The sequence below is a fragment of the Rhinopithecus bieti genome, unplaced genomic scaffold, assembly GCF_001698545.2.
Source record: "Rhinopithecus bieti isolate Rb0 unplaced genomic scaffold, ASM169854v2 scaffold_14225, whole genome shotgun sequence".
In the NCBI taxonomy this organism is placed as follows: Eukaryota; Metazoa; Chordata; class Mammalia; order Primates; family Cercopithecidae; genus Rhinopithecus; species Rhinopithecus bieti.
Genome location: NW_016807704.1, coordinates 169,532 through 191,324, shown reverse-complemented (window position 1 = coordinate 191,324; position 21,793 = coordinate 169,532). Strand labels below are relative to the sequence as shown.

The following is a 21,793-nucleotide window of genomic DNA, read 5'->3' as shown; positions in this document are numbered from 1 at the left end:
CCAAGTGAGATGTGGGTGGGCGTTGCCCACCCACAGCCAGCTCTCTCCCTTCCCTCGACAAGGATAACCTGGGAGTCTGGAGCCTCCAGCATCTTCCCATTTCCTACTCCTGCAATCACTGCTTTCTTCCAGATGATCTTCAGATTGTCCCTAGATTTTTAGTAACAGACTTTCCAACAGGCTCTGAAAACTTGACCCTCTATATTAGAATCCCTTATGTTGGTATACAGTGAGATTGGAATGGCAGCTTAGAGGATTTTTAGGTGAATTATATAAAATTCAAATAGAATGTTCTTGTGAAAGCTTATTAAAAATATAAACCAAAAGAAAGAGCTCGTTTTTAGCACACGGGCTGCACGGCCCGTTACTTGGTGCCACAAGTAGAGTTTCCCTGCTGCTTACTGCACTGCTGCGTTGTGCAGAGACTGAATGGGAGCCTTCATCCCTGCCAGGCCTCAGATTGGAGCTCAGTAACCTACGTGCCTGCTTCTTATGTGAAAAAGCAAAAACTGCCTGAAGGGAAAGTTTCTGGAATTGTTTATAAATACATCCATCTGTTAAATTTGAAATGTGAACTGCTTATTTTAAATAAGTTTTAGCAAGAAGGAAATGTTTTCTTCATTGTTGTGCAAGCTATCACGACAACAGGTCTGGCAGGACCCTCTCCCTGATCTTGTTGTTATCTTTTATAAAAGAGTCTAGATAACCCTAAGCCTATGAATTTCATTACGGAGAAAATGTAATCTGACCAATATGGCAATAACACAGGTCGTTTACTGCTACAATCTTAATCTGATATGGGAATGCATTCACAAAGTACAGCTTTACAAAGAGGATACAACAAAGGCTCTCTCCTCTTCTCCTCTGTTACTTTCAGAAAGTAAGATTTCCATGTTTTTTATTGGAAAGGGCTGACAAGGCTAACTCTGGATGCTATTCTTTGCTTGAATTTCTGGGAGCCCAATGATCAAACTAAAACTGCTTTAGAGTGAACTTGGCTCAGGAACACACACTGTGATGCTGATTACCATAATGTACCCTGAAGACCACATGGTTCCCACCACTCAATCTTTATTTTTTGGGACAAGGTCTCGCTCTGTCACCCAGGCTGGAGTGCAGTGATGTGATCATAGCTCACTGTAGCCTCAAAGTCCTGGCTCGAGCAATCCTCCCACCTCAGCCTCCATAGTAGCTGGGACTACAGGTGTACGACACCACACCTGGGTAATTTTTTAACTTTAATTTTTGGTAGAGATGAGGTTTCACCAATTGGCCAAGCTGGTCTTGAACTCCCGTGCTCCAGTGATCCTCCCACCTCAGCCTCCCAAAGTGCTGGGATTACAGGTATGAGCCACTGCGCCCACTACCCACCAGTCTCTAGGACACAGTAGTCCCTCTACAAAATTTTGTATGCATGTTCAAGCCAGCCCCTGCAGACTTTTCCAGCCAGACTGAAGGAATCCTTACCTTTCCCACTGAGTCCCTGAGAAACAGCAGCCCTCAGCCTGCAAGAGGCCACTTGCCTGGCCCCAGAGAGTGGAAGGGCCATTCCTTCTCTTTGAGCTCAGGTCTATGGAGAGGCTGACACACTCACAGCCTTCCCTTTGCCAGCTGTCTAGACAGGCAGTACCGCACTGGATAGATAGAGGGCTCAATGTGCATCTTACGAGCACACAAATCCTCTGAATTTCTCACCTACTGCTATTCGTGAATAGCAATGAAGAAAACTAATAAACAAGAACTGGACTTCTTTTAGGCCCAGGGACTGAAGACCTGGGCTAGTTTTCCTGGTTGCTCTAGGCTGCTAAGAAAGGGCTCTGTGCCTGCAAGGTGCTAAAAAAAAGTGTTTGCTAAACTGAACTAAAATTCTAACTTACAGAACAGCTACTACTGCTTGAATGTTAATTAAGTGGCAAGCAAAATGCTGGATACCTCACATACTTTCATCTGATCCTCTCAGAAATCTTCAAAGCCATTTTATCGATGAGGAAATGGAGACTCAGGAAGAAGGTTCAATAACTTGCCCAAAGTCTTACAGCTAACAGTGGCAGACTCTAGATTTAGATCCAGTTGTGTGTGACTGTAAAGCTCAGGTGTGTTACCTCTCGCCAACTGCTTCTTTAGGTCTTGAAATGAGGTGCTACTCCCAAGTGTGTCATTTCTGCCCAGGCTCTAGCTCATCACAGACCCTCAGCTTGTGTTCTTACCTGCTCTGAAAAGGGCCCCGGCGGCATAGTGCATTGCCAGGGCGTGCACAAGCTGCCTCGCAGTGGTGAAGATAGGTCCCCTTTCAAACACCGAGAAGGAGAGAGGAGTGTGGTCTGAGGCTATGTACAGCTTGAGGGAAGCATGGATGCTGACGAGCAAATTCACTGGCTGGATCACCAGTTTCCGTAACTTCACAGGATTCACCAAGGCCCTGGCGTGCTGTGTGACCTGCACGGGCAACATCTGTTTACCCCCAGAGAGGTGCGTGGAGTGACCAGCCAACCTGCTGTTAGGAAGGTAAGTGTCAAACAAAGTCTTGATGTAGTATACAAATGTGTCTTCCACATACAACCGAGCAGGTTTTAATTCAAAGCTGAACTCGTTAATATCACAGAGGATGCTCTTGCCTTCATTTAAGGTGATGCGAAGTTTGATAAAACAGTTTTCCTTGTATTCTTCCAGCTCTTTGTTAGATATGAGGAGACTCTGCATTTTAGAACACTGAATGGGTTCTGCTTTTTCTCCCTGGCAGACTAAGACAGCAAAGTGGAAATTGGACTTGTTATAAAGCTGGTTGTCTAGCTGCAGGTCCCCACAGCAGATCTCCACACAGTAAAGTTCAAACAACGCAGCCGCAGGTTCTTCCCCAGGGAGGGGACCAGCTCCCGGGGCCATGCAGAGAAAAACATTGTCCAGTGTGAGTCTCAGAAGCTCAGGTGATGCTTTGTGGTGGGTGAGGTCATCAAACACTGCCAGACTCAACTGAGTGATAAACATTTTGAATGTAACAATCTTCTCCTGGGCTCTAGAGGAGAAAGGGACAAGAACATTAGTCTCCCCCCTCACCTTTTCTTTCTCTCTGCTTTCTTTTTTAATGACAGTACCTATTAAATACCTCCTGATGGGGTATCAGACTCTCATGAAACAAATAAGAACTCAACTTTCAGGACATTGTGTCTGGACGGAGCCTGTCACACTCCAACAGTATTGGGAAATGTTCCCAATGGGACTATTATAAGCTCTTGTCATGTTTCCGTATGTTTCCCTTATCAACACCAGATTTTTACTCCAAAATCCCTCTGGTCTTTGTGTATTAATTCTCTATCATGATGATCATAAGACAGAAAGAGAGAATAAAGTAACTGAGACTCCCTAAATTGAAAAAGTCATGTGAGCAGAAGAAAAGTTAGCAGGAATTCCTGCCACAACTGCCCACCAACCATACCTGAGTCCATGCTCAGGTCTTCTCCATCTCCATTTCTGGGGTGGAACCACCCTTGCTTCTGTCTCAGGTGAACCCCTCCAAAGTGCACTAAATCACTCTGCTCTCACCTACTCAAAGACATCCCTCCAGCAACTCACACCCCTTTCCTCCATCATCTTTTTCTTCATTACTAGCAGCTTGTAAACATGCTGTCATCTCTCAGCTCAAAAAATCCCTCATGACTCCACTCTCTCCCTTAGCTACCACTCATTTTTCTGATCCTGTCTATATAGAAACTCTGAAGTGTGTTCTATACACATTGTCTCCAACTCCTCTCCTTCCCTGCTCTCTAAGGCTTGCTCCAAGCAGCCTTTTGTGCCCCCATCCCCAGCCTAATAAAACAACTCCTGTCACGGTCATCAGTGACTTCCATTTGGCTAAATCAAATGATGGACTTTCAGGTTTTTGCTTACTCGACATACTAACAAGCTGACAACTCCCTCCTCCTGGAAATACTTTCTTTCCTGTCTTCTCTCAGCCCTTCTACCTCTCTGACCACTCGTCCTCAGTTACCTATGGAGATCCTCCTCCTCTCCCTGACCTCTTAAAGTGCCTAAGGCTCAGCCCTTGGTCCTCTTCTCACCCCCATCTTCACTGACTTCCTTGGGGATCTCATCCAGTCTCATGACCTAAAATACCATCTATATGTTGATGACTTCCAAAGTATACACTTAGCCTGGAGCTCCCCGCTGAACTCCAATCTTGTGTATCTAACTACCTATCCACACGGTCATTTAGATGTCTAAATGACATCTCAGCTTATCATGTCTATAACCAATCTCTTGATCTTTCCTCCTAAACTTGCAGATAGTCTCTCTCATCTTAGTTAATGGCAACCATATCCTACCAGTTGCTCAGACCAAAAATTTGGGTGTCATCCTTGATGCCTCTATTTTTAGCCATTCAATGTATTAGGAAAATCTCATTGACTTTTCCTTAGAAGTAGATCCAGAATCTGACTGTTTCTGACACTTCCACTGACACCACTGTAGTCTAAGCCATCAGTGTCTCTAATATGAGCAACTGTAATCATCTCCTAACTAGTCTCCCTGCTTGCCTGTGCCCTTGTTTCTCTAAAGTCTACTTTAACAAAGTGGCCAATGATCTTCTAGAAATTTAAGTCACAGTGTGTCACTTCTATGTTCAAAATGCTCCAATGAGTTCCTCATTTCGCTTATAATTAAAGCTAAGCCCTTCAATGGCCCATGAGGTCTCCGTCCTTCTAGCTCTTACCTCCTGGACCTCATGCACTGCTACTTCTACTTCCACCCCCTCCACTGGGCCCACGACAGCCTCTTCCCTGTTCCTCCTCAATGCCAGGCACGTTGTTGGAGGCTTTTGAACTGGCTGTGCCCTCTGCCTGGGAAGCTCTTCCTTCAGATAGTCACATTACTAACCCCTTACTGCTTTCTAGTCTCCGCCCAAATATCAGCTTCTCAATGCAGCTTACCAACACCAATTTGATTTGTTTAAAACTACACTCTCCCAATCCCTTGGCCCTGGCACTCCCAGCGCCTCTTACTGAGCTCTGTTTTCATCCCTGTAGAATGCTGACCTTCTACTGCACCATAACATTTCCTTTCTTTTTATGTTTACTCTCTACACACCCCGCCACCCTGCCCAATTCCATGCCTATGAGGAGAAAGTGATCCTCTCCAGGGCAAGGATTGGGCCTTTTTATTTATGGATGTATCCTCATCCTGTGGTAGGCATCCAGTAAGCCCTTGAAAAACATTTGTTGAATGAATTAAGGAAGTTCCAAGAAATACCTGTACTTTTCTCATGAAAGGTTGCTTCTATTGTCATTAACATTTATGCCCTAAATAACATGTTTCTGAAAGTGTTGAATAAACCTGAAATTTTGTACTATACTAGTTAAAAGTTCATCTCCAATTTTATTATGCTATTAATTTTTTATGAACACTTTTGGGCACAGAAAACATCCTATCCAACATTGTTTGAAATATTATAAATTCAAATTAGCAGAATCCAAATTAATGAGTTCTTAACCATATATGAGAAGCAATAAACTTTTTTTCCGTCCCCCCGAGATGGAGTTTCGCTCTGTCGCCCAGGCCGGAGTACAGTGGTGTGATCTTGGCTCACTGCAACCTCCGCCTCCCGGGTTCAAGTGATTCTCCTGCCTCAGCCTCTTGAATAGCTGGGATTACAGGCACCTACCACCAAGGCTGGCTAATTTTTGTACTTTTAGTACAGACAGGGTTTCACCATGTTGGCCATCTCATGGTGATCTCAAACTCCTGACCTCAGGTGATCTGCCCACCTCGGCCTCCCAAAGTGCTGGGATTACAGGTGTGAGCCACCACACCCGGTTGCAATGAACTTTTTAAAAGAAAGATTTAAACAAATGTATGGAAGTTGGTGGTATTTATATTTTAATATTAAATTATCTTTTCTGATCATAAAATAAATGCTATTATAAGAAATCAAAATACAGAAATCAAATAATAATTAAATATTAAATAATTCATTAACCCCATATCTGTTACCAATTTTGATTGTTTTCTTTTCAGTCTGATTTCTAGGAATGTTTTCTGTGTGAGTATTTATACATATGTACTTATGTGTGTATGTATGTACAGATAACACATAACTTCAGGATCATATATATTCAATATTATATTCTACTTGTTTTATTTTAGATTATATAACATGCATTTTCCATTCCATTAAAATTCTTTGAGATCTACTTTTTGCAGTTGTAACATTTATAGTACAATTATAGTACATCTATTTCCCTATGGATGGGCATTTTTACTTTGAATACTTTGCCATTGTAACTGTGTGATATCTCTCACTGTGTACATCTCTCTGTGTATATCTTTGCCCACTTCTCTACTTCCTTAACTCTTAAACTCTTAACACACTTAAAAGTGGAATTTCTAAGCCAAAATAATTTTAAAGCTCTTAACATGTATTACTAAAGTGCTTTCCACGAAATAGTACCAATTTACACTTTTACCAGGACTGGATATGATACGACATCATTATTGATTTGATAAATTAGCATTTCTTTGATTACTTATATTTCCTCTTCTTAGAATTTTCTGTTTATGCCTATTGCCTCCATTTTTGTTTCTGTAAGGCTATCTTTATTCCTATTGAATTATGTGAATTCTTTTAAATTAAGGATATTAACTCTTTGTCTATTTCAAGTTTTTAAAACCTGATGGCAACATTCAGGTCAAAGAGGGGGGTGGAAAATATGACTCTAAGAGGCGTATTTATATTTGATGTAGCTCTAATTGCTAAGTTTTATTAATTACTACACTGTCATGCAGATACAGAGGTATTAATGTGCATTTCATGCTAATAATAGTGGTATGATTCCAAGATGCATAGTTTGTAAATCAGTTTGTTAAACCTACCACAGAAGGAGTGGAAGTGGTATCTAGGAAAGATGGTTTATTGCTACCTATTGAAGGTATGATTTATTGCTAATAACCATATTTTTTATGGATTATGCGATAATTAACAAAAAGCTTTAATACATATATAGAGATGACAAAGATAAATAGTAAGTTTACAACTTTATAACAGGAACACTTATTATGTTGTTACTGGGAAAATAATTAAACCTACCTATTGCTGTTAGTTAAAATAGGTCCTGCTTTTCCTTCCGGGGCCACAGTGATGAAGACTGTGCCACACTGATGTACAGTGTCCACATACACATAGCCAAAGCCAGTCAGGAACACAACCTGCAGAAAGAATATTCAAAATCTGATTAAAAAGAAATAAGAAACACTACTGAAGTGGCTTGACTTCAGATGTCTCCAGTTCTGATTCAATACCACAAACAATTCCTGGTTATATTTCTTTATATCCATGTGTATGGGCTATTCAGTTGACTTGAAATGAAAAAAAAAAAAAAACCCAAAAGATCAAAACCAGATTTTTCAATCTTCAGCTGTAAGGTTCATAGAAAAAAATGATGGATGATGGGGCATGAGTGTCTTCATTCTCTGCTGTTTTGGAATTGGCAGATAACTCTGTGTGGGCTGGAGTCCAGACATGGGGCCTGCTATATGTGTGCATATGAATCGCTGTGGAAAAAAACCCTAAAACTCAGGACTTGAAGTGCAATGTGCAAACAACTTTCAGGCTCTTGGGTGTTAACTTACTACTATGGGGATGTCCTTCTGGACTAGGGACACAAAAACATACCTCAAAACTCACCTAAAAACATATCACAATCCCTCCAGGGTCTTTTGCATAACTTGTAACAAGAATGGTAGATATAAGTTAATTTGTTCAGAGTAAAAAATTAATTTTTCTAACATGGAAAGATGAACTAAGACCTAGAAAAAAAGCTCTACCTCAGGATCCAGGTGCCAGACAGCAGAACAAATACCCTTTCAGTATTAAATAACGAGTTGCTTAAATGGGTAAATATTTGAAAACAGAACAAGGCTATTTAAAAAACAACTCCAAGAACATCATGTTCACAGCCAGGATTACCTGAGGGTAGGGGCAAAAAACTCCTTATGCTTGGGAAGGCTGGTTCTGATGATTTGCAGTATCAATTTAGTCCAAGTCTGGGCTCTTTGTTATTATTAGGGCAGCAAATAAAAGCAGACAGACTGAAAATTCCTGGATGACGGAACAAAGGTAGGCTCTTGCTTGACCAACAATGAATATATTCTAATTTTGATCACATGAAGAAGCACCAGAGTGTACACAGAACCACAGGAGAAAGCCACAGAGTCACATTTGGAAGCAACTTCAAGGTCGCCGGCCTTCTTTCTCATGCAATGGCTTTCTCATGGACTTCAGAAATTCACAATTTCTGACCATCTTCAGCATGTAGGTTACCTGGATGTCATCTCTGCCTTCTGCCTCTGCTCCTTGCTGCAGCCCAGCCCCTCCAGCTCTGCCTGGTTCTTCCACTGCTGTCTTCTTTTTCATTCTACAGCCTCTGCTTCAGCTGAAGCCCTTGTCTGCCACTCACTACTCACTATGCCTAGAATATACTTTTCCCCATACAAGTCCTTTCAAAAGCCTGTATGTCTTTGTGCATACAGCTTAAAGGATAGCTTATTCCATAAAGCCATCTTTAGTTTTTCTATTCCCTTCTGGATTGACACCTACTTCTACATTCTAAAACAATTTTAACTATATTTCTATTTGACCAAAAATATCATTGTCTGTACTACAGTTACTTGTTTATGTGCCTGACCCCATTATTAGATTGTAAACCTCTTGACAGCAGAAATGGAGTCCATTTTTTCTATCTGTATTCTCTATGAACACGTTTCCCAAATGGACTGTTTTGCAAAATATCTTTTCAAAAGACTTGTATTCCGAATTTGCCCTATTTGTTCCAAGGTAAAAATTAAACTTACAATAAAATTTGAGACTAAAACATAATTAATGGCTTAAAAATGGCTCGGCTCATGAATCTAAAACAAAAGAGATATTCTTTAAGAAATATTCCTATTTATAAACCCCATCCCTTGGTATGATACATAAGGTAAATCAATTGCTTTTCTTTACTAGGTTGAATGATATGAAATTATCCACTCAGTAGAAACCTTTTTAAGTCCCGTGCTCCCATCTCATATTCCTTTTCCTAAGTCACCAAACACAACTTCAGGACCCCTTAGAGGAGAGAGGGAGGGGATGCGAAGAGAGAAACATTTACTGCTCTGCTCTGTCTCGAAGTGATCTTCAGGCATTATGAAATGAGGATACTTACACTTTCTAGAATAATAAACCTAAGGTAAGGTGATGGTTTCTGTTAAACACCCCAAGGGCCTTCTGAAGGCAAGCAAATTAACCTGAACTTTCACATTACTTCTGGCGAAAAACCTAGACTCTCGAGGGAAATTTTTGCTTGTTGTCCCTTTCACTCACTGCTATGAGTGGAAGAGACACAGACTTTAGTCTATCCTTGTCTTTTCACATTTAGAGAAACAACTCACACCTTGTAGCCTTTTGTATAATGGCAGCTCTAGGGGTTCGAGAGTTAGGTACCTGAGTGATACAGGAATTAGGCATCTATATCCAGGTTCCCCACAATCCAAAGTAAATCCTTATCTTGGTCTAATGGTTTGAACAATCAATTACTTGATAAGCACTTAAAGAGTGCCTACAAAGAATTAGTCACTGCATCAGGCACAGAAGATGCAGTCCTACCCTTGCATTGCTCACAGCCCAATTGGTGAAAAAGCCAAGTACACAAACAATGAGACAACAACTAACAATTCCAGAGCAGAGGTGTATAAAATGCTTCTCCCTCTCAGTGTATTCACCATCATGGACTCTGTGTAAGCTCCATGAGGGCACTGGTTTTGTGTGTTTTCTTCAGTACTTACAACCAGTGCTGGGTACTCAATAAAGATAAGGCTGATGATCTGAACATACATCTTCTCAATGTGGCTTCTGCTGTATTGACTTCCAGTGTCCACCCATGTCTAGCTCTTCTCTCCTTCTGGGAATAGAGCAGGATTATACTCCCCGTCACCCCTGCAGTTAGATATGGTCTTGTGACTAGTTTTGGCCAATGGGCTAAAGGCAGAATTGACATGTATTCCTTCTAGAGAATAAATAAAGGCTTTATATTCCACAGCTCAGTGGTGGGCCAAATCTGGTCCACTGCCTGCTACTGTGAATAAGGCTTTATTGGAACATGCTCATTTACTTACATATCTCTCCATCCTAATGAGAAGCTGGGAAAACATAAGGCCTGCAAAACCTAAAATATTTACAATCCAGACCTTAAAAAAATATTTGTTGACTCCTGCTCTAGATAGCTGTGGAAGACGGTTGCACAATGAATTTGTATATCCCAGTATCCATGCCCTTGTGTAGTACCTTCCCATACTGACATTGGGCGTGGCTATGTGACTTTCTTCAGCTAACATGACATCAGCAAGTAAGAAGCTTGATACAGCTTGCTTATTGGGGTTTTCCCACTTGCCACCCTGGGCTAGCCTCCATAAGGAGGACAGACAACATGGTGAGAGCAACACCCAGACTTCCCAGCTGAACCCATACCTCAGCCAACTCTCCAAGTGAATGCAAATGCATGACTAATCTCAGGCTAATCCTGCAGAAAAGTCACTTGGCCACTTCCTCAGAATCATGAGAAGTTGTTAATCACTCTTCTTTTAAGCCAGTAGGTTTTGGGGTGGCTAGTTACAAGGGGGTAAATACGAGATGATGAACTTCCCATCAACCTGGGTCCCTGAGTGACCATGTAGAACAAAACCCCCTGAAGACACACACTAGGCATTTAGCATGAACAAGAAGTTCTAGGTTTATGATAGGCAGCATAACTGAGCTTATATTACTAATGTAGATATTGGTGATAGAAGTAGTGTTCTAACAAAATCCTACAATATGAGACCCTGGCTTAATGGTCAGACAGTAGAAATTGATATTTAAAGCTATAAAAATGGGCATATATATTTTGAAGTGGTAAGATATTCAGTAAAACTGTTGCTTGAGATGACTTGGGAGGTAGATCATAAACTTAATAAATCTGTAGCTCTAGAAGATGAGGTCTGAAAACCAAACATCAGTGGTGGTATGTTGGCTGCTGTTGCCTGTGTCTGGAACACTACATTTTGTTTTATAAAGAGATGAGCTCAGGAAAGAATTGGCCAGGTTGCAAATAAAAATGGAAGATAATAGAGAGATTCCAGAAATTCAGAACCTTGCAAAGTTAGAAATACTTTTAAACCTACTATGGTCTGAATGTGTTCCCCCAAAATTCATACGCTGAAATTCTAGTCCCCCAGTGTGATGATATTAGAAAGCAGGGCCTTTGAAATGTGATTAGTGTCCTTATTAAAGAAGCCTGAGGCCAGGGACAGTGGCTCATGCCTGTAATCTCAGCACTTTGGGAGGCTGAGGCGGGTGGATTGCCTGAGATCAGGAGTTCAGGATCAGCCTGACCAACACATGGTAAAACTTTATCTCTCCTAAAAATACAAAAATTAGCTGGGTGTGGTGGCGGGTGCCTGAAATCCCAGTTACTCGGGAGGCTGAGGCAGGAGAATTTCTTGAACTCAGGAGGCGGAGGTTGCAGTGAGCTGAGACCGGGCCATTGCACTCTATCCAGACTGGGCAACAAGAATGAAATTCCCTCTCAAAAAAAAAAAAAAAAAAAAACCTGAGAAACCCCTCATCGCTTCCATCATGTGAGGTTACAGTGAAAAGATGGTCATCCATGAACCAGGAAGTGAGTCCTCACCAGATACCGAATCTGCCAGTACCTTGATGTTGGACTTGCTAGAGACTCCAGAACTGTGACAATACGTTTCTGTTGTTTATAAACTACCATTCTGAGGTATTTTGATATAGCAGCCTGAACAGACTAAGATAAAGCCTCAAACAGCAAGGTCTAAAATTAGAAAGCCTCTGAACACAAAGGCAGATTAACACTTAGCCTTAAGACTGACTATAGGCAACACACTGTTGAAACTTCTTAACTGTTATATTGACTTGGAAAAAAATGCAGATCAAGGGTATAACTTTGCTGTAGAAGCTCTCTTAAATCTAGAGAGGAAGGAAGCAAGTAAGCAAAGAAATGTGTCTTATGGACCGTGGATATGGTTCCTGGCACAGGGAATTTTCTGGAACCAAATAGGTAAGAAGTCTACTAAGTTGAGAAATTACCACTGCCCTATACACTTACGAACCTGGACTAAAAAAGACTGTAATTATTTGAGATGCAATACAAACTTCAAGTGGCCAAGGAAGATCTCCCAGAGGGTGGAGCCAGGAACTTGAAGGATAATAAGAGCTCCTTCAAGATTAGAAACAGGGCCGGGCGCGGTGGCTCACGCCTGTAATCTCAGCACTTTAGGAGGCTGAGGCGGGTGGATCACGAGGTCAGGAGATCGAGACCATACTGGCTAACACAGTGAAACCCTGTCTCTACTAAAAAAGACAAAAAAATTAGCCAGGCATGGTGGTGGGCGCCTGTAGTCCCAGCTACTCCCCACTTTGAGACCCTGAGGCAGGAGAATGGCGTGAACCCAGGAGGCGGAGCTTGCAGTGAGCCGAGATCACGCCACTGTACTCCAGCCTGGGCAACAGAGCGAGACTCCGTCTCAAAAAAAAAAAAAAAAAAAAAAAAGATTAGAAACAGTACTCAGTGAAAGCTGATTTCTTGCTTCCAGAGTATAGACCCCACAATATGTACCCAGAAAACATTCAGAATTGCCATAGGCAGGAGACTGCTATATGTCTATCATTCTTCCCCCTTCCACAGTGGAAGGGTTATTACTGTTACCCTCTCCTATAAAATGGCAGGGAAATGGGGAACAGGTAAGTCCACAGGTTTCCAGATCAAAAGGTGTCACATCCAGACTGAGCATCGCTCAGAAGTGCTGGACTTCAAGTGTGATGGAGTGACGCTTCCAACCTTGGGGAGAAGATTTGTTCTGTGTGTGGGGAAAAAAAATGATAAATGATTGATGGCCAAGGGGATTTTTTTTTTTTCCAGCTGTTACCACAGAATAACCCAGCCAGTCCTGATCAATGTCATCATTTGGTTCTTTTTCATTTATTCACTTCACTAGTAGGGTGAGGTGGGGTGGTGTGGAAGGTCTAGGTGACATATACTAAGAGACTCACTGTTTTGCCATTTGAATCTGTGTTAGAGCACTTCAGTAAGCAAGACATTATCATATTTATTTTTTGAGACAGGGTCTCACTCTGTTACCCAGGATGGAGTGAAGTGACACGATCATGGCTCACTGCAACCTCCGCCTCCCTGGGCTGGGTTGATCCTCCCACCTCAGCCTCCCGAGTAGCTGGGATTACAGGTATTTGCCACCATGTCCAGCTAAGTTTTGTATTTTTCGTAGTGACAGATTTTTGCCATGTTGCCCATGCTGGTCTCAGACTCCTGGGCTCAAGCAATCTGCCTGTCTTGGTCTCCCAAAGTCCTGGGATTATAGGCATGAGTCTCTGTGCACAGCCCCATCATACATATGTTAGGTCTAAGAAAACCATTTGAGGCCTGGATACTGGTTTCTACTTAGTACAATATCTTCTATGACAATTACAAACAAGAAGCATTTTAATATAACTTGTGCTTTTCTATCTACTCAGTTATCTTTATTTGAATGATTATATGTAACAAATATTTTTTACAATTATTACAATTTTACTAAGTAAATTAATTATAAGGTGACAAAATATTTGTTGCGTTTTTCTTAAAAATAGAGACAGGTTTCACTCTGTCAACCAGGCTGGAATGCTGTGGTGTGATCACAGCTCACTGCAGCCTCCAGCTCCTGGGCTCAAGTGATCCTCCCACCTTAGCATCCTGAGTAGTTGGGAATAGAGGTGTGCACCACCATGCTTGGTGATTTAAAAAAAAATTTTTTTCTGTAGAGACAGGGGTTCTCGCTATGTTGCCCAGGCTGGTCTCAAACTCCTGGCCCCAAGTGATCCTCCTGCCTCGGTCTCCTGAAGTGTTGGGATTATAGGCATGAGCCACTGCACCTGGCCCCCTACTTTTGAACATTTAAGTTGAAGATAGATAGTATCACACTCATCTTTTGCTGCAAGTTGATATGTCTAAACTGATCTGAAAGTATGCTACTTAGGCATTTTATTTGTGCAGTTGACTTTGGGCTAAAAGTCATTTCTCACAAAAAATTTCATCCCCCATTTTCGGAAGGAATACATTTAAAATGTACTGTTGATATCACTATATAAGTAGTCTGTAAAAGAGTATCTTAAGTAGGAAACCATGCTATGGAAGAATTATAGACTTAGACTTCGAAAGGTGGGAAGAAGCGATTGAGCCCTGGCCTGTAGAGGGGGAACAGGAGTGAAACAGGGCCTGCTTGGTCTCAGGTGGAGGTCTGTTTTAAGCAACCTGGTGGACTGGGTTCTCTTCTCTGGGCTGGAGTCTGTGTTTCAGGAATCATTTGGGGGGTAGTTATGGAGAGAGACTTGAGAGTGGAGAGGCTGACAATAGAGAGACCTATTAAGGTACTATTGCTAAAAGCTGGGAGAGAGATGATGAACCAAAGGCCTGAAGCAGACCCTGGTCACAGAAGGAAGGGGCAGATTCCAGAGATGACCCTGGTCACAGAGGGAAGGGGCATATTCCAGAGACGTTTCTGAGGTATTTCTGACAGAAGCTTGTGGCCTACTGGATGTGTGGAGGATCAGAAAGAAAGGAAGACACTGGGAAGCAGTAGGCAGAAGGCAGGCTGGGAAACCACACAGTCCTGGGTTTGAATCCCAGGACCATTTATCCTGAGCAAGTTCACCTCTCAGAGCCTTGGGTAGCATCTACTTTTAAAGGATGTGACAGGGACTAATGACTGTACCTGTAGAGAGCCTGAGATAAAACAGGCATTCAATATTATCTGAATCCACTGTATTTACGGTTTTTGTACTGGGAAAACAGGGATGACATTAACTGATGCAGAGACTCCAGAAGAAGCTGGCTTGGGGTAAGAAAAATGATCATCTTGGTTTCAGATGTGTTGATTTCAGATGCTTATAGGATTTTCAGGCTGAGATGTCTACTGGGCAGGCAAAAACACAGATTTGCATACTGGGAGTAATGTGGGGGCCGGAAATCAATTTCTGGGAGTGACTGGGTGATAGGCAGTAGCTAAAGGTATGAGGTGAATTAGATATCCAAGAGAAGAAAGGAAGATGAATTTCTAAGTTGATCAAGGTAGGAAGGATCAGATAGAGACGAAAAAAAAACAGTAGATATTCTGGATGTAACTTTTTCCTACTGTATACTTTTTGAAAAACATCTTAGGGAAATCACTACTCCTGAGTATCTTTGGAAACAGTTGTGACTCAGCCAGAACAAACTGTAAACACATAGAAGACTCTAGACCAGGGCACCTAGCAGACATCCAGAAGTCAGTGCCAACTTGCTGGTATCTGTTCAACTGTGCCCTGGAGTACTGGGAAGGTGAGCAAAATAAGCAAGAAGTCAAAATACCTGCATTACACATTTTATAAATCAGACATTCACCTGCACTGACTTTTTTTCTTTATAAAAATTCCTTAATGGAGGGTAGAGATAACTCTGAAAATTACTACCTGCTGCTTTAAGCTTCAGTATTCAAGGTTACCTCTGTGTGATCTGCACCAAATGGAGAGATTACACATTTGAGTCCTGGTTCATCAAGGCATTTAACAAAGTATGTTCTGATATTCTTGTAGATAATACCTTATACAGTATAGTTTAAAAGTGATTTTAGATGCATTTTCTTACTTAAGAAACATGGACTAGATGAGAGTAGAGTCTGGCTGAATGACCCCATGCATTCGGGAAGTGTCTAGTGATTCACTGCAGTATGTCGACCATGAACTTGTCCTGTTCAACATCTTTATTAATGACCTGGACAAACATGTAGAATGCACGCTCACCACATCTATGGATGACATAAAGCTACCAGGGATACTTAATATGTTAGATGACAGCATCACAATTTTTAAAAAAGTGATTTCAACAAGCCGGACTAGGCCAATATCAACAAGACTTAATTTACTTGGGATAAATGTAAAGTCCTGTCTTTGGGTTCAAAAAGTCAACTGTATATCAAGTCATATGATAAAGACCTGGGGGATGTGGTTGACCACAAGTTCAATATAACTAACAGTCTGAACTCATTAAGAAAAAGCTAACTCAATCTTTTACTTTATTAATGGAAGCATAGGGAGGTAATAGCTGGTTAGACCACATTTGGAATACTGTGTGTAATTCCGGCTGCCAGATTTTTAAAAGGGAACATAACACGCTAGAGTGTTCACATAGGGTAACTGTGGTGATGGGTGTGGAAATTGCATTTACTGAAGGAATGATTCAAGGAACCAGAAATGTTTGGCCTGGATAAGGGAACACTTAGGAAAGATGTTGGAGCTGCCTTCAAATAATTGTAGCGTTGCTGTATTTGAGGGGAAATAAACAGTCTGTGATGTCCCAGATGGCAAAACAAAGATGAATGAATGGATGCTACAGAATAATAGTTTTCAGATTGATACAAGAGAAAATTTCTCATAGCCACCACTGGATAAGTCATGACTATCACACTGGGAGCACCTTCTGGGGTGAGATGTTATGGAAGGGATTCTTGCATTAGGTAAATGGCAAGATTGGAAAATCTCTTCTAACCTGTGCTTTGATGAACTTTCAGGCAGCTAGTATTTGTAGCCAGGGCAAGACTTCAGAGGACAGACAAGTGACCTGAGCCTGGTGTAGGAAAAACAGGACTGGACCACATGGGAGCAGATTTAGGCTCCAGCTTGCTTCTGCTTAGTTGTAAGTCACCTAGCTGATTCCTCTCTAAGCCTCAAATCTCTCATCAGTAAATAAACATAAAAATTATCACCCTATCTTAGAATTTTTGCAGTGATCAAAGGTTTTATCTTCCCTTTACTGGATTTATTGGTTACTCAAGTCCTTGAAGGCAGGAATTATGCCTTATTTAGGGCAAAGGGCTTGGCACCTGATAGGTCCTCAGTAAAACTTTGAACAAATGAATAAAAGAATGGAGACTGTGCCTGTGAAAACACTTGGTAAATGGCACAGAGCTGTAGAAACATGAAGGACTGTCATTCTCTCCTCCCCACAAAACAATCCATTTACAAAGAAACAGCAGTGACAATGACCCGACTATGAACATCTGCTAAGAGTCAAAGATCATGAGAATTTAATGGATCTTTTCAGAAGGGAATTTACCTGCAAAGGGATCATTTTAATTCACTTTCTGGGGTTCAAACTACTCATTCTTTGCAGTTCAATGGCTCAGCAAGTACTTTTCATAATGCAATGACTTCCCATGACTCATAAGATAAAACCCAAAATCCCTGATAGGACCCACGGGGCCTTTCCAGGTTTGGTCTCTCATTGCCTCACCAGCCCCCTCTCCTACCCTCTGTCATCTGGTGCTACAGCCGCACTGGCATTTAGTTCCCTAAAAGGACCACGTGCCCTCTGAACACTGAAGCTTCAAACATATTGCTCTTTCTACCTAGAAAGATTCCCTACTCTCTTGTCTAGGGAGAGCCTGTTCACCTTGAAGACACAGAGGCAAGGTCTCTCCATTAGAGACACCCTCCTTGACCTCTCAAACTTGTCTGCTGTACACCCACATAGCACAGCTGTACCTTTCCTGCATAGCTCCTCGTAGTGCTTATAATACAACTACCCATGAGATTACTTATTATCTATCTCCTCCACATGTAAACTTGAGGGCAGGGGCTGTGCTCCATTTTTGTTCAGTATATTTTACATGGTGCCAGTACCAAGTTATAGTCTGGCATACATTAGGAACTCAGTATTTGTTGACTGAATGAATGAAGCAGACTTCTCAATGTTGTTGGTAGTTAAGTGGTAACTACTATGTTTTCTTTGTTCCTTGTTTTGACTTTTTCAAAATAACATTGCCTAATTCTGACAAAAATAGTTTCTGAGTATCAGAAATTAAAATCCTATACCCTATGACAGGAGTCTGAACTATTTTCCTGGTAGGATCAAAATTATGACTTAAAATTATCAGTGTAAACTTACTTTTATGACTTTATTTATTGAGCACCTAAAGACTTTTTGTCCTAAAGTCAGGCTACCACCAACTATCAATCATGCGTATGAGCACCAGGTGCCACCTTCAGGTCTCTGGTTGAATAACCATGAGATGTCTTCTGACCAGGTGTGAGCCAAGGATCCAACCTCCGAAAGCCTGCAGCAACTTTACAATCAGTATTCTGCAGCCTACATGTGAGCAGGTCTTCTCAATAACTGTTGGTCCAAAGAATACTCTGTGAGATTATACAACTCCTCTGTGCATATTTCCTCATGCAATCCTTCAAAATTCTACAACATGAGACTGTCTTATCTACACAACGGAAGCAGAGGGCTTGACTGAAAAAAGTTAAAGGAGTTTTCTTCCTTGCAGCATAATGGGCGTTTTATAGTGTTTTGATTTTGTTTGTTTAGGTCAGCTTTGAAATTCACAGACCAAGGGCTGAGGAAGGTTCCTGGAAGACAAACTCCCTCCTCCAGAAGACTGCTCCTTCCTTTCATCAGAGGACACAGCTCCCTTTGCTCCCCAGTGATTTATATGCCCTGGGATATTACTGAGGAGATGTCCGTGAGGGTCTGAAACAAATCTTCCTCCAGAGTAGGAAGTAAACCATGGTCTGCAGGACATATGGCACACAGCTCCTAAAAGATTAATGGGAACATGAGATTGCTGGGTCCTCAGACCACGATGATAAGGGTGTTGGAAAGAGCACCTCCTCTTAGCTTTGAAGTATCCCTGACTACAAAGTTTTGAGGAAATTTAGAGTGAATGGGAATCCCCAAAATAAGGTTTGACAGGAAGAATGTCTATCGTTAAGAATTCCTAACTCAAATATAAGCAGGATTTCAAAAATCTTTAAACCCAGACGGGAGTTCAGGGACCCCTGAGAAGCTTGCAATATTTATTTTGTAAATTAATGAGACTGGGAGCATCTTCTGAGGCTGCCTAGATCCCATGGGTTTTCACAGCCCCTGAACACAGCTGACAGAAAGCACACCCCTGAGTAGTTTGTGGCCACTACAAATGCAGGTCTCCAGGGTGAGTGTGGCCCTCCAGGCCACTCAGCCATCCCTTCCTCTGTCTCCAGCCAGGTCCTTCACCAGTTTCCACAGCTACTGCTCTTCCCAGACCCCTCCCTTTTTTCTTCTCTCCCTTAGCAGATCAGTCATTCCACACTTCACAAATACACTTCACAGGGGCTTTCATGAAATCTTGAGAGATGAGAAAGAATGTGCCAGGAGGACTGGGAAAGAGGGGTGGCAAGGAGTTTCATGTAAGGAAATAGCATGCATTGTGCTCAGAGCACTGGCTTTGCAGTCCGGCAAATCTGGATAAAATTCCAGGCCTGCTGCTTCCACTACATGCAAATTAGACCGAGGTACTTCTGGAGGTCTTAGTTTCTACTTCTCCATCCATGGAGATGATAGTCCCTAACTTGTATGGGTGTTGTCAAGGTTAGATGAGAATGAATGTAAAGTGCTTAGAACAATGCCTCTTATGGAGTAAGTGATTATTCAATGATAACCATTATTATTACTGCAAATGCATTTATAACTTTAATATGTGGTTTGTAACCATCACAGTAGCCTACCTCAGAAGCTTGTTGCAAAGACCAAATGAACTAATAAATGTGAAAGAACTTTTTTAAAAAGTATGGCACAATATTATTCACTCATAAAAACAAATGAAGTTCTGATCCATGCTAAAACATGAACGAACCTTGAGAAACTTATGCTAGGTGAAATAAGCCAGACACAAAAGGATACATATTTTATGATTCTACTTATCTGAGATGCTTAGAGCAGGCAAATTCATGGAGACAGAGACAAAGAAGAAGAGAGCTACCAGGGGTTGGAGGAGGGGAGAATGGGAATTACTGCTTACTGGGTACAGAGTTTCTGTTTGTAATGATAAAGAAGTTTCAGAAATAGTGGTGATGGTTATACAACACTGTAAGTATATTTAATGCCACTAAATTACACACTAACAAATGGTAAATTTTAAGTCCAGAAGAAAGGAAATGCTAAGTTCTTATCCTATTTTCAACAAAATTAGTATCACTAACATCCAGACGAAGACAGAAACAAATTAAGACATTTTATCTGCTCAGGTTTTTAAACCTACTTCTATTTGTGCAGTTTTATGTAATAAAACTTCCATTTGTGCGGTTTTATGTAATAAAAATTAGTAATTTTAAAATGCACATATTTATCCTAGTAATACACAAAAGAGGATTTGTATTATGACTGTGCAAAAATCTGTACAGCTGAATGAACTATGTTCTATCTAAATAAGCCTAACAATTTGATTTCCATTTCGACCTTGGATTAGATCCAAGATGGGCCTGCTTTTACTAAGTGCCCCTCTCTAGTCAATGGTTTTATAGTCTACTTTGCAGATACATATTTGAGTTTGAGAATTTATAACTTAATGAGGATGTAAAAATGGATTCACATGCTCTTTCACACAAAGAAAAGATGTTCAGCATCTAGAACATTATGTTTAAAAATAGGCAACCAACAAAACCTCAGAAAAGGACATTTTTCTTTGGGTCTTGGCAGGAACACAGAGCTCACTGACCTGTGTTCCCTGACTGTTGATGTCGATGGCATCACTCCACTCAGTTGTTACTTCATCTAGCAGTTCAACTCTCAAAAGGAGGCTCGGAAGTAAGTCTTTGGTCTTGCAGTCTGGATAACTGGAAATCTGATGATACAGCTCATGATGAATTGAGCACTCGGAGGGAATTTTTTTGTAATAAACCTCAAACTTTGGAATATCTGAAATTTAAAAAAAGGCATATCAGAATTAGCCCTTAAAGACAGAGACTTGGGGGACAGTAAACATAATGTGGCAAAAGAAACTTCTCAAAAAGAAATGATTAATACATCTATTTAAATATTTTTTCCACAGGATCACAGGTAATTACTAAATCAAAAAACCCCAGAAAAAAAATACACATTTAGTATTATCTAAATTTGACAGTATAATACATACCTTTAATGTTTTCCTTTATAAGCACTGTTACTGGACATCTGTTGTGGATAATTACTCGAGGACTAGGGTCTTCTGAGAGGGTTAAGTAAGTCACTCCAAGGTGTTCTTGATATGTCAGCACTATAGCCCTAGAACAGAATCAAGTCAAATGACAGAAATGTTTAGGAAAAAAAATGAATGCTTTCTCTCCTGGAACATGTTTATTTAGATTTGCAACATTCAGAACTTGAAAATATCTCTTTTATAACTCAGGGGAGATTTCTTTTCTGACAATAGTAACATATTTATAATATTCATAAAATGTGAAAAAATACTTAAAGGCAAACAAAATAATTCTATCATCCAGAGAGTACTATAGCTAACCTTGTGCTAATATTTCCTGTTGTTCTTTTTTCCCCCGATGCATATGTGTGTTAAACTCCTTAGCCAGGCAGGGTACTTTTTTCTTCCTTAAAAGTGCTTGGTAGTCTGTGCATGGTGGCTCACGCCTATAATCCCAGCACTTTAGGAGCCAAGGGAGGAGGATTGCCTGAGCCTAGGAGTTCAAGACCAGCTTCAGCAAAAGGGCAAAACCCCATCTCTACAGCAAAATACAAAAATTAGCCAGGTGCGGTGGTGCACACTTGTGGTCCCAGTTACTTGGAAGGCTGAGGTGGGAGGAGGATGGCTGGAGCCTGGGAGGTTGGCTGAAGCCTGGGAGGTTGAGGATGCAGTGAGCCGTGATTGTGCCACTGCACTCGAGCCTGGGCAACAGAGCAAGACCCTGTATCAAAAAAAA

The 21,793-nt window shown here is 41.2% G+C and overlaps 1 protein-coding gene across 2 annotated transcripts in view; it reads right to left on the bottom strand.

Annotated features, from left to right (window-relative positions):
• Positions 1-21,793, bottom strand: part of LOC108536531 (vacuolar protein sorting-associated protein 13B) — a 180,409-nt gene that overhangs the window by 20,910 nt on the left and 137,706 nt on the right. For both annotated transcript variants that reach the window (XM_017883361.1, XM_017883362.1), the window contains exons 18-21: positions 21,016-21,143; positions 20,599-20,798; positions 7,076-7,194; positions 2,208-3,013 (exon numbers count right to left, since the gene is read on the bottom strand). In XM_017883361.1, coding sequence (XP_017738850.1) covers positions 2,208-3,013; positions 7,076-7,194; positions 20,599-20,798; positions 21,016-21,143 — 1,253 coding nt within the window. The remainder of the gene's footprint in view (positions 1-2,207; positions 3,014-7,075; positions 7,195-20,598; positions 20,799-21,015; positions 21,144-21,793) is intronic.